The 13,444-nt window shown below is 32.1% G+C and overlaps 1 protein-coding gene across 1 annotated transcript in view; it reads right to left on the bottom strand.

Moving 5' to 3' along the window:
• Positions 1-13,444, bottom strand: part of GBE1 (1,4-alpha-glucan branching enzyme 1) — a 252,721-nt gene that overhangs the window by 160,631 nt on the left and 78,646 nt on the right. Inside the window, exon 3 of the mRNA XM_081301178.1 lies at positions 12,696-12,811. Coding sequence (XP_081157304.1) covers positions 12,696-12,811 — 116 coding nt within the window. The remainder of the gene's footprint in view (positions 1-12,695; positions 12,812-13,444) is intronic.

Below are 13,444 nucleotides of genomic sequence, written 5' to 3'. Positions count from 1 at the left end.
GTTCTGGCTTATACATGTATACACACATTTGCAATGACTAGCAATATCATGAGATCAAGCAATTCCAGCTTATGTGCCTAGCCTCTTTGTGGAGTCTTATTATAAGCTGCTGACTATTCTTGATTAGTGTTTTTGTTGTTTCTGGTTTTTGTTTGTGATGGACATTATTATCCAAAGTACATGTATAAAAGACATGAATTGGTGTGAATATACTTTGTATACAACCAGAGATACGAAAAAGTGTGCTCTAAATGTGTAATAAGAATTGTAATGCATTCTGTTGTCATATATAAATAAAAAATTAATTTAAAAAAGAATTCTAGAAAATACATAGGCTCTGCTGCCTATGCTCATCTTGAATTCCAGAATTCAAGTGATCCTCCCACCTCAGCCTTCAGAGTATTAGTATTATAGGATGTTTGCGCATGCCCAGTTTCTATTGAATATTCTTTAAAAATATCAGATGATTTTCTGGTATTCTCTAAAGTTTGTTACTGTCATTGCAACTTGACCATAGAAAAACATGTATTCTAAAAACATTACAATTTGTGAAGATTTATTATTTTAGCCAAGGGCTATACTAGATTGTGTACACAGTCATCAAAAGGTCAAAGAAATTGCAATTAAGCAAATAAATTATAGCAACATGACATAATGCTTAAGAATACAACCTCTGTAGGTTTGAGCCCCAGCTCCAGAACTATCACCAACCATCTATGACATTGAACAAGTTATATAATCTTTCTGTGCCTCAATTTCTTCGCTTAATGATAATAATAACTTCCTAAAAGGGATAGTAGTATTACTAAATTATCTTATATTCATAAAATGTTTAAAATAGTACCTGGGACATAGAGCTCTTTTACTTTACAGATCTAAGGGAAAAGAAAGACAGAAGAGAAAAGGAGTTTTATAAGGAACAAAGCTGATCATAGCCTAGTTAAGACCATTAAAATTTGTAATTATGAAATAATTGTTTTACAAAATGCACTTTTAAAAGAAGGAAAAGAAAAAAATAAACAGGAGAAAAAGAAAGAATCAACAGGTTGGTGGGGGTGCTTTCCCTGTGCTTGTCTCTGAAGGTGACTTTCTGGGGAAATGTATGTTATTTGTTCCCTGAGCTGTGTATGATTAGTTTCTTCATCATACACAGACAAATTAGGAACGCTGCTGTGGTGCCCAGAAATCGTCCGCTAAACAAAGTCAAAATTAATGATAAAATTGAGTTCCCTTTGTGTTTGATTTTCATCTATCTGCACTCAATTATAAACGAGCTATCAAAGAAAGCTACCCATTAGCTGTTAATTCATAATGACTTCAGAAAGCAATCCCTATACTACCATTGATATCTCACTGACAACCTCCTACTCTCTGTAGAGCTTTAGCAGAAAATCAAAACAGAAAAACCAAACTCTATAATACAAGCCACTTCTCATTCTGAGTTTTTTCCATGAAAAACTCCAATGCACAGAAATCAGTTTTAATATAAAAAATCAATAATATAATTTGACCTATATATTTAAAAGACAAACTTTTTTTATTTTTAACATGATTTATTATATCTTAAGAGTGGATATATAAGTAGTAACAGTACATTCTAGATTTCTATTTCATTGTGTCAAAGTGAATATTCTTCAAAGTTTGAGAAAGTTTTCAATGAAAAAAATGTCTGAAACCAAACTGATGTGTGTGCTTCACCCAATAAGAAATAGTATCTAATAATTAATTTGAAGTAAGAGTGATGTCATCCCATAATTGGACCCTTTCTCTCCTCAGAGGACTAATGTAAATGACTAAGTATTCTGACTTCTGGCACATCTACACATAAATTTATTTAGTAGCCCTCTAATGAACTGACTCTGAACTATAAAGTAAATGAACTAGCAGTAATATAAACAGGTAATTTAAAGAAATACTAGAACAATCTGGGGTCTTGATTTAAATTATTATGATCCACAGATTTGTATACATTGTATTTACTCCATTCTTCTTACAAAAATAAAGGATTTTTAATAAAAAAATAAGGTCACATGATATTTAAAAATAAAATAAAGGAGGCTAATGGGGCAAAATAACAGTATGAGACTGGGGTATCAAGTGGTTATTCTAATTGTAGAATCTACTTACTGTTTAGCTTTCTGACAGACAAAAGAAAATGGGGAACCATGAGATAAAAATAATTATTTCAAATCTTTGGATAATGACAAACTCTTTATTAGAGGTACGTTCTAACTGATATAAACTTTGTATAACACATTACATAGAAAATTATAATACTCCTTCCAAACCAGTATTCATTTGGACTTTTTCTTACTAATGAACAGCAATTCTACTGATATCTAAATTCCAGGAATTCAAAATTGCCAATAAATGGGTTTTATAATGGTTTTCATTTACTTTCTGTGTAATGTGCCCATACAAAAATGTTTGCAACAGTGAAGTGCACTTACCTGATGGTCTCTATTCTTTCCATTCATGCATACAATAAAAAACACTGACTCCTATGAATCTGATATTACTTGGTCCCAGGGACATAATGATGATTAAAACTCTGACTCTTCCTTCAAAAAGTGATCAATGGATAACTGATTAATTATAGGCATAATAACAGATTGCTCTATAATTCATATCCATATTGGTCATAGTAATGAGAAGTAAATAGTTTCTAATAGATTGGAGGAGAAAGGAATAATTAGTGAGGGGAAAGTAGAGGTTGAGATTATGAAAAACTTCACCCAAATTATATGCATATGAGTTCTGTATCAAATATTTGGAGTCTGTCCAACTACTAAAATAGAGAAAAGCCAGTCCAAATAAAAGGACATTGTCTTGGCATTGGTTGAGACAGGAAGACAGTCATGTTTGCAAAAGTATTAGTAACTCAGTGTGGACAATGTACAAGATGAAGACTAGTTGGAGACATATCCAAAGGCCAGAGCATGGAAAGTGTTGCATGGCAAGCCAAGAGGTATGGAATTCACAAGTTCCAGTGTTGTTCATTTTTATTTTAAAACAGAAACATGTTTAGGTATAATCAGACATGGGAAGTCAAATCATCAAATATGACAAAGAATCTACTTTATTTCAAGTGAATGCTAGGAAATTTGAACACTGACCAAGCTACCATTTTTTCGTATGTTTTGAAAACCTCAGCTATAAGCAGAGGGAGTTTGGGGAAATTCAGCACAAAAAGTTTAAAGCAGAAAAATAACATAAGCAGATTTTCACTCTTAGAATGATGAACTGTAACATGAAAATGACCCAGGATATGTGGGACATGAGAACAAGCAAGAAGAGTTTAAAAGATGCAGTCACTTGAGGAAGAGTAAAAAAAAAAAAAAAAAAAAAAAAATTCTGTGTTAAAACAAATGATAGTCAAATTTTTAGAAGATCAAGGATGAAGATGAAATTCAAGTGACTACCTAGGGGGAAAAAGGCCAATTAAATGCAAAGGAATAAGATTCAAATCAACATCAACATATTTCTCAGCAATACATAAGTCAAAACGAACATTTTCTTAAAGATATTGAGAGTAAACAACAGTGAATCTAGATTCCTATTTAAAAAAAATTTAATTCTAGATTTAAAATTACATGCACAATATTTCAACCTATCTCTAAAAGAAATTCAAAAGTATAATAGGAAAAAAATAAGAATATTAAACTGCAAAAACAATGATTTATGACAAGTCTGAGGCAGCTGCTAATATATACCAAATGTTAAACTTTATCTGTGTACAACTGGAAATTATATTTGAGAACTGCAGAAGATAGAGACTCTATTATAGGCCATAGTATAGGTGGACTCATTTATGAACTTCTATAAAATAGTGATGTGAACATGTGGGTTCAAATGATTCATAATGATAAATGAGATTGATATTGTTTCATAGATGGATCTTCAATTAAAGTTTCTTTCATCCAATTATTTGGGCTAGTTTATTTTCTCTTTTATCATTAATAAAAGTATAGCAGCACAATTCACAATAGCTAAATTATAGAACCAACCTAGATGTCCTTCAGTAGATGAATGGATAGGGAAACTTTGGTATATATACACAATGGAACATTACTCAGCATTAAAAGAGAATAAAATCATGGCATTTATAAGTAAATGGATGAAGTTGGAGAATGTAATGCTAATTGAAGCAAGCCAATCCCCAAAAACCATAGGCAAGGAATGTTTTCTTTGATATGAAGATGCTGATGCATCATGGAGATTGGTGGCTGGGAGAAGCATGGGAGGAATGGAGAAACTTTAGATAGGGCAAAGGGAAAGGAGGGGAAAGGAGGGAAGCAAGGGAGTAGGAATGATGATGGAATGAATTAGACATCATTATCTAAAGTACATGTATAAGCCACAAATGTGTGAAAATACTTTGTGTACAATCAGTGTCTTGAAAACGTGTGCTCTATACGTATAATATAAAATGAATTGCATTCTGCCATCATATACAACAAATCAGAATAAATTATTTTTTTAAAGTAGAAGAGGATAAAACCAATAAATAAAAGGTGAAGCAACAAATCAGAATGAATTATTTTTTAAAAGTAGAAGAGGATAAAAACCATTAAATAAAAGGGGAAGATATGGAAAAATGTAAGCAGTAATATATTTTTCTTTCTAGGCATGCTGACCATTTAACAGGAGATCAGAGTGGATTCATGGGACCATGAATTTAAGTAGCTAATTTTTATCTATTGAAAATGAGATCACTTCAGTGTATTTATACACTGTAGAAGAAACAGTATAAATATTTGTGAGAAAAAAAAAGTCATTAGGAGCTGGGGCTATAGCTCAGCAGTAGAGCACTTGCCTAGCACAGGTGAGGCACTGGGTTCGATCCTCACAACCACATAAAAAATAAATGAATAATAAATAAAATAAAGTTTAAAAAATAATTATTGTCATTAAGCATCAAAGGCCTGAATAAAAAAAGAAAGCCCAGATTAAAGAATAATTGGTCATTATTAAAAATTACAAGTTTTTTTTTTTTTGTAAGAAATGTAGAAACTAAGAAAAAACAAGACAGGGGAAGTGGTACAGGTTTATAATCTCAGCCTCAGTGGCTCAAGAGGCTGAGGTAGGAAGATAGTGAGTTCAAAGCCAGACTCCACAAGTTAGGGAAGCCCTAAGCATCTCAGCAAGACTCTATCTCTAAATAAAATACAAAAGAGGGCTAGGGATGTGGCTCAGTGGTTAAGTGCCCCTGGGTTCAATCTCCACTACCCCCCCACCAAAAAAAAAAAAAAGAAGATGAAACCTCAATTGTGTTGCCTTGCATGTTTTCAGAGTAAAATTTCTTAAATTAGATTCAATATTTTATTTAGTCGCCTTATACATGTGACATCATTGTAAGTCAATAAAAGTCAAACTGACTATACTGTATGCCACATTTTAATACCTGTACAATCTTGCTTGACTTTATATTCTATCATCCTATAATCAACCCAGACAACTTTTTCCTAATCAACATCCACCAACTCCTTCAATACAAAGTTATGATGCAAATCTTCCCACAAACCCGTAATTTTCAACCTATATCCACTATACTTCTCCTTCTTTCTACTCCCCCAAAAATCTCTTATCCATGCCCTCTTTCTCTGATTGCTTCTTTATTGGGTTCTTTGTTGGCCCACTGATATTTGCCAAAAATGAAGAAAACCAAATCACAAAGAAAAACCTACAAATTCCATTTACTTTGTCCTGCTTTTCTCTCAAAAAAAAATTACACACACACACACACACACACACACACACATATAAGCTTCTTCTTCTTCTACTCCCTTATCAACCACAGTATGCTTGAAAAACACCTGTGTTATGAAGAATTTTCTTATAGTGAACTGTATAGTTCAAGGGAAAGCATTTTAGCTTTCCTTTTCTTCATATACATTCAAAACAGTGCAACACTTCAAATGTGGAAAATATAAGATTAAACTGCTGTTGAATAAGATATTAAGAAAGAAAAACAGCAAAACTGTAAGTAAATAAATAAATAAATACAAGCTAAGGAAAAAAAAAAAGGAGGGGAGGGAACACTTCCACTTCCTCACTCATTTCTCTAGGCAAACAGACTTACTCTACAGACTGGCAAATACACTGCCTTAGAAATTTACACACTTATTTTGTTTCCCATCAGTATTCTAGCAAGCTCTGTGGGGCGGGGGGAGTGGAAGGAAAGAAAGAAAAATGAATCAATTAACAAGACTTTATTCTCACCTACAGAGGGGAGAACATTTTCTAATATGTTATTTGGGCTCATTAACATTCACATTATATTTTGCAAATACAAAGAATTATCACCACTGTGGTAAGGGAAAGTGCATCTAATTCTAAATATGCTTTCTCCCACAAATTAGATGTTTCTATATAAAGGTTGATTAAGTTGAACTACATAACAATAGAAGTGAAAAAAGAATTTTCTGTAGGTCACAGAGAAAAAAAAATTATCACATATAATAATATATAAAGATATCACAAGCAAGAAATAATCAGTTTGACCGAAATCCTATAATCATTATATACTATGAGAATACAATGACTCAAACTGCAGCACCAGAATCATAAAATATTATTCTACCCAGCATAGAAACTTCATCTTCCATATAAATAAGGATATTTTAAAGTTTGAATTAAAAATGATAAATTTCCTTGGGGTTTCTTTTCTTACCCTAGCAAATATCCATTGAAATGTGTAACATCAAGATGCACAAGGCAGTAACAGAAGACCAAAAAGACAAGAAAACAAATTCCAATAAATTTTTGAAGATGAAAAGCAGTTGGGGGGATAAGGAACTAAGTAGAAAGACAAAACATATAATCTGATATTGCAGAGGAAGAACCTGAAGAGACCTAGCTAATTTTCCCCTCACCTCTTAAAAAAATAAAAATAAAAATAAAAAACTTGAAAGATTCAGTATCTGAAGATTGATAGAACCACTCAGGAAGGTAAGATTCCATGTTAAAAATCAGGGAGACAGAAACTCTAGAGTATGTGTATCACTACAAATCACTACTTGCTACCCCTCAAACTAAAGAGGTTCATTCTTCGGGGGGATATGAATTAGGAAGTTCCAGACCCAGAGACAATAAGAAATCAAATGACAGAGGACAATCACATTATTGAAAAAAAAGAGAGAATTAAGCATCTTACTGAAAGATGTCTCTCTCATCCACTTTCTCTGTCCAAAATGTCAATAGCAAGTATAAAGCCCTCCATTAAATACCTATTCTACCTACCCTCTGTAGGAGACTAGAAGATTCAGCTCTGGAAGAAAGTAAATGGAGTCAGAGAAAAACTTTCACCCTTTTGCCATTAATGTAAGATCTGACTCAGTTCTGACCACCCCACAATAAAGCTCACCAGAAACCAAACAGCATCTATGCACAAGAGTTTTCAATTGCTTTTTCCTACCTCATTTGAAAATATGACTATCATCATGAAGATAGAAAAAAAATGAAAGCAACAGAATTAATGTGGGCTGGGTACAAAAATCTAAAAAAAAAGAAATAAGTAAATATCTATAAAATTTTCAAAGAGATAAAAATGTCTTTGGGCATTTAATTAAAACAGAACATATTCAAAAGTGGAAGAAACAAAAAACATTACTAGAAATTTTTTTTAAAAAATATGATTAATAATATAAAAGCAGTTGGAATGTGGGAAATGTAACTTCTCAAAATGACACAGAAAGTCAAAATGATGGATACCTTAGAAAAACATAAACCTAGAATATTCAATATGCAAATATTAGAAATCCTCAAAACAGTGAACAAATACTATAAGAAGAAGAAAACTGGCCAAGACATGACACAAGAAAATATTCTAGAGATAAAGAACAAAATGCTTATCAGATCAATCATCTTAGGGAAATAATTAGATACATTTTCAACATGCGTCACCCCTGCCCCAAATCTCTCTAGGGCATCTTTCTGTCTCAACCTCATTCCAGATCTAATAATTAGTTTTGCTTTAACAATTTTATCTCATTCCCACTGTAACCCAGACTCTCTCCAAAATTTCTCTCTCTATTCCAGTAAGGTACCATCAGTACTATTGTTTCTCAGAACCTTACAAAATAGGGATAACAGTTTCCATCAAAAGAACTAAAAAATATGGCATAAAATAATATATTAAGTGTAGGACATGGTTCGAGTTCTACTTTATGTAACTTTCTTTCTTCTTTTCCCTGTGAACTCTCAGCCTGACTGACAATATAGCATAATGTAGAAGAGCAGGATTGTACTGTCAGAAAAACATTTACTCGGGTCCAGATTCTACTATCTCCTTCATCTCTTTTGATCTTAACTTACTCATCTTTAAGACAAAAATATAATTATAATACCTGTTTTCAAAATGTTATCGTAATTAAAACAAATATGAATGTAATCTCTAATTTTTTCCTGCATGTTAAATTATAAATACAGGTATTAGGTTTTGTGTTCCTTTTCTACCAATCAAGTGTGTATGATCTAACTATAGTGTAAAATCAGAAAAGCTATAAAATAATCTATATCTGCCCAAATTCATATGTTGAAATGCTAACCCCTAATATGATCTCTTTGGAGATTGGGCCTTTGGCAGTTAACCAGTTTTAGGTGAAGTCATGAAGTTGGACCCCTCATGATAAGCTTAGTGCCTTTACAAGACACACCAGAGTTTACAAACTTGTAGGCAGATGCATTCTCTTCCTCCCACACCCCTGCCCTTCTGCCATGACAGAAAGAATGACTACTGTCTAGAAGCCAGGAAAAGAGCCCTGAGAACTCAACCATGCTAGTATCTAGGACTCCCAGCCTCCGAAACTATGATTTTTTTTTTTAGGCCACCCATTCTATGGTATTTTGAAATGGCAGCCTGAGTTAATGCTTAAGCCTTTGGAAATGCTAAAGGGCTGATATAAAGAAACCTCAGCTTTAGTCCATGTTTCCCATTGATTGCTGAAGTAAAGTTAAAGTACACAAATATCCTAAACACTAAAAATAATTTTAAGTGTCCTTGCTAGTCTTTTGGAATCATAAAAGAAGACAAAATGGGAACTAAAAGAAAACTCATAGTTTGCCTCCAACCCCTGAGCTCTAAAAATGAGTTACATTTTTGCTATTAAGATAGGCCTTGTTTTTCACCCAGCTCTCTACCTCAGGAAGCTGGACTACATGGACCCTATTTCCAGGAACTCCGACTTCCCATTGGGCTGGGCCAATACAGAGCCCCAACAAAAGATCAGAGCGGGTGGAGGGATGAAGGATCAGAGTATTTTTCATCCCTCTGCCTCCTCCCCTGCAAGGATTTCATTGAGTTAACTGTGACTCCCACCAAAATTTAGTGCTCCTCTCAGGATGGCCCACTCCTCCTCTGGATTTCTTCTTATTAAACCTTTGCTTCTTGAAGCTTAGCCATGGTTAAAATTTAGATGACTTCCCACCGTAATCCCCCTGTGAACTCCCTTGTGGTTTCCCCTGCACACTCAACTTTGAAAATAGCCTTTTTGAAAATAATACCTATTCAAACTGTCCTATTTTGAGAGTGCCATTTGCTTCCTGTTGGGACCTCGATCAATACACACTTTTTACTCAGGCAGCACTTTCAGGTTAAAATATCTTTTTTCCTTCTATCCCTCTGGTCAACTTCTAAACACATTACCATGCATGCTGAATGTCACTGCCCCTCTGTAAGTTTCTCTCTTGCCATCACAGAATAAATAAACGATTCATTCATTTTCTTGCTGATAGCACTTTAAGTTTAAAATACATACACACGTTACAGTGCACTACAAGCATCAAAGATCAAGGACATCACCTGATACAAAGCACACATTTAAGAATAGAGACAAACTGCTATGAAATTTGGGAAAAGTTTTTTTTTTTTTTTAATATAGCAATATTATTAAAGGTATACATTTTAAAAGTGTGAACAAAAAAATCATTAATTTGGCTTTGTATGTGAAATAAAAGACTATTTCAAGAAACCAGTCTTCTATTCATCTCTATATCTTTATGGCATTGAATGTTTAATTTACCCTATGATATGATTTTATTTTTTTAAATATTCTGTTTGAAAAACTAATTTCTAAATTTAAGAAGGAGACAATTATATAACAATATAAGCAGTTAAATATCTTTTTTCAGAATGTTCAATTTAAAATATCAGGTATTTCACAGAGAAAACAGCTATTATTTCAATGATAGGTGATTTTTTTTTTAATTAATGGCTACCAGATAAGTCATAAGAGAGAGATTCTCAAGTGAATTATAAAAGTCAATCCCTTGTGGATTGAAACAAATTTTCAGGTTCAATTTAAAATAAGATTTTTAATTACCAAGATAGACTACCTAGGGACAACTTCAGATTGAAAGACCAAAACCTCAAGTTTTTTTTTTTTTTTTTTTATTAGAGAATATAACTCCCCCAAAGAAAATCTGATAGATATAATTAGTTATCCACTTATGGAAAGTGGTATATCACTATATTAATATTATAATAGCACCTAAATGTTTCCTTAACATTTAAAATGTCTATAGACTATAAATATTATTTTAGGTCTATATTTATAATTCATCTCCTTCAATGTAATTTTGAGGGAATAAAAATGAAAAATCACACAACAGTTTACATGATATTTACTGAGTGTTTCTTTGCTGCTAAACATAGATTTTAAAGGCCAGGTAACAAAGTCAAAGCCATTTTTTAAACCATCAAATTTTTTCATTTTATCAAAGTAAATAATTCGTTTTTTAAAAAGCATAGTACATAGATAGTACAAAAATCATATAATATTTCAGTTGGCATGGAAAAGCAAATGCATAACATGATTCCCAATGTATACCAATAATCACTCATTTCTAATATAGTTTGAGTATCTCTTTTTTGAAATGCTTGGGATGGAAAATGTTTCAACTTTATATTTTGGAATATTTTCATATAAGTAATAAAGTGTCTTGGGAAGAGGATCCAAACAAAATACCAAATTCTTCTATGCTTCATATACACATACCCCAAATGTAGTTATGTACACTATTTTTAATAATACATGCATGAAACAAAGTTTCAAAGTATGGAATTTTCCACTTGCAGCATAATGTCAAGCTCTCAAACAGTTTCAGATTTTAAACCATTTTAGGGTTCAGATTTTTGGATTAGGGAGGTTCAACATGTCCTTAATTATTTTACCGTTTGTACAAGAAAAATATATTAGAATAAATTCATTCAACATTTAAGTTAAAAAGTAAGCAAGCGTATCAGGGCTTATAAAATTTTCTAAATGAAAAGGCAGAAAAAATTCTGCAACATTAGTAACTAGTAAATTCTGTTTCTAAATTAATAAAATTTTAATAAAAACAAAATATAACTATTTCATTGCATGACAGTTTTCACAAATCAGGCCTTATAAACTATAGAAGAATGAAGTTATTTGAAATGTTCCTTTAAAACTAGACCTAAAAATGGTTTTAACATTCTTTAATGTTTTAACATTCTTGAGTGTTTTTTAACATTCTTGAGTGTCTTTTCTGTCAGGCACTATTCTTATAGTTGAACATTATTCTTACAGTTATACAGGGAAGCAAACAATAAAGCAAAGGCTCTGCTCTTGTTAAGCTTACATAGATACATATTAAATTTAAATCCCTCTTATTGTATATACTATAATTATTTTTTTATCTTTTTTAGTACAAACTAAAAAGATCTTTGACTACCATCCCATGTTAAATTGTCTCTTTACTCCATACTATATGCTTTCCTAGAGAGTATATGTTTGCCAATGTTTCAGTAATTTTCATATAAATTTATAATTTCAATATTTGTAAAAAAAATCTTTTGAACTTGCAACACACACATGAATTTTGATCTTAAACGTATCTTGTAATCATATCAATAATATTAAATAGAAAATGCCAATAAAATAATCCAATCAAAGGATCTATCAAGATTGTCAAAGGAAGCGAAAAATATATACAGACATGTAAATATATAAGGATAGGTTAAAATCAAGTAAATGTAAAAGGATATAGATTCCTATATAACTAACGTACAGAAATCTGTAACCCAAACTTTGGATCCTGTTAAGCATTACCATTTATCCTTAAAAAAAAAAAAAAAATGAATGCAGAACCATATTGCTAGCCAATGTGCTGGGAGTATGCAGTATGCTCAGCCTGACCCTCATACACAGGCCAGTTCACTGGAAACAAAAACCTCCAAGTCAGAGGTTAGAAAGGTAAAGAACAAGAAAAAGTAAAAGCAGGTCTCCAAAATGCAGGGACACCCAAACAACATCCTCTCCCACGCCCATGTGACTCATTACAACATCAAATTAATCAAGACCATCTCTATAGGTAAAAAGCCTTTTTACATTTTACCACTTGAAGAGAGTTTCCAACTTTGCATAAAAATTTGTGCTTTTTAAGCTATACTTTTGCGATTACTAAAACTTACTTTTTCGACATCACTTCTTACGTATAGTTTCTGAATATCTGATAATACAATTAAATATGGTATCTTACCAGGCAAACAGTTCTAATCTAACACCTTCCAATTTTTTGATGCCCGCTCTTAAATTTTCCTGATTAGACAGTAGATTGCTTCTCCCAACATTTTCATATATGTTAGATATTTTACTATTTTAAAATGAACTATGCAAATAGGATAAAAGCAAAATGATAAGCTCAAGTAAAAATAGGATGGAGGAGCATACCTTTAATTTGGATCCATGAGGTACCAGTACAGATTTATTCTGCTTTGGTGGGATGTACAGCTCCCATTTTCCATAATCCAATTTTTTATATGGATATGAAAATGGATTCCAACCATCTAAAAAGATTTTTTTAAAAAAAGTCAGTTAATAACAGGTTGAAAATTCTAATTAATAAATTTCTAGTAACACATGAAAATACTGATCATTTATACAAAATCAAATTGTCTAATAAATACAGTTTTCTAAGGCTGTACTAGCAACTTAGAAAAAAATGGTCATTTTATCTAAGTTTTCCTTTTGCTTCCTAAAAGTAAACAGAGATTATAACATTTTCAATTATACTTTCAACTTTGTTACTTCTATCAGTAACTAGGATATAAAAGAAAACAATAGGTCCTTTTGTAAGTAACACCATCAACAAAGAAAGTTGATATGAACAAAAAGAAATGCATTATATGTGATTAGATAAGATACAGCCAAGGTATTGTATTTGCAAGTAAATGGATAGAGTTAGAGAAGAAGATAATGCTAAGTGAAGTTAGCCAATCCCAAAAAACCAAAGGCCAAATGTTCTCTCTGATAAGTGGATCCTGATCCATAACAGGGAGGGAGGAGGCATGGGGAAAATGGAGAAACTTTGGGCAAAGGGGAGGGAGAGTAGAGAGAATACATGAGGGCAGGAAAGATGGTGGAATGAGATGGATATCATTACCCTAGATACAGGTATGTCTGCAAATATGGTGTGATGC

Source organism: Spermophilus citellus (genome assembly GCF_964194105.1).
Source record: "Spermophilus citellus genome assembly, chromosome: 7".
Lineage (NCBI taxonomy): Eukaryota > Metazoa > Chordata > Mammalia > Rodentia > Sciuridae > Spermophilus > Spermophilus citellus.
Note: the sequence above shows the minus strand (reverse complement) of the source record. Positions and strands in the feature narration are given on the sequence as shown.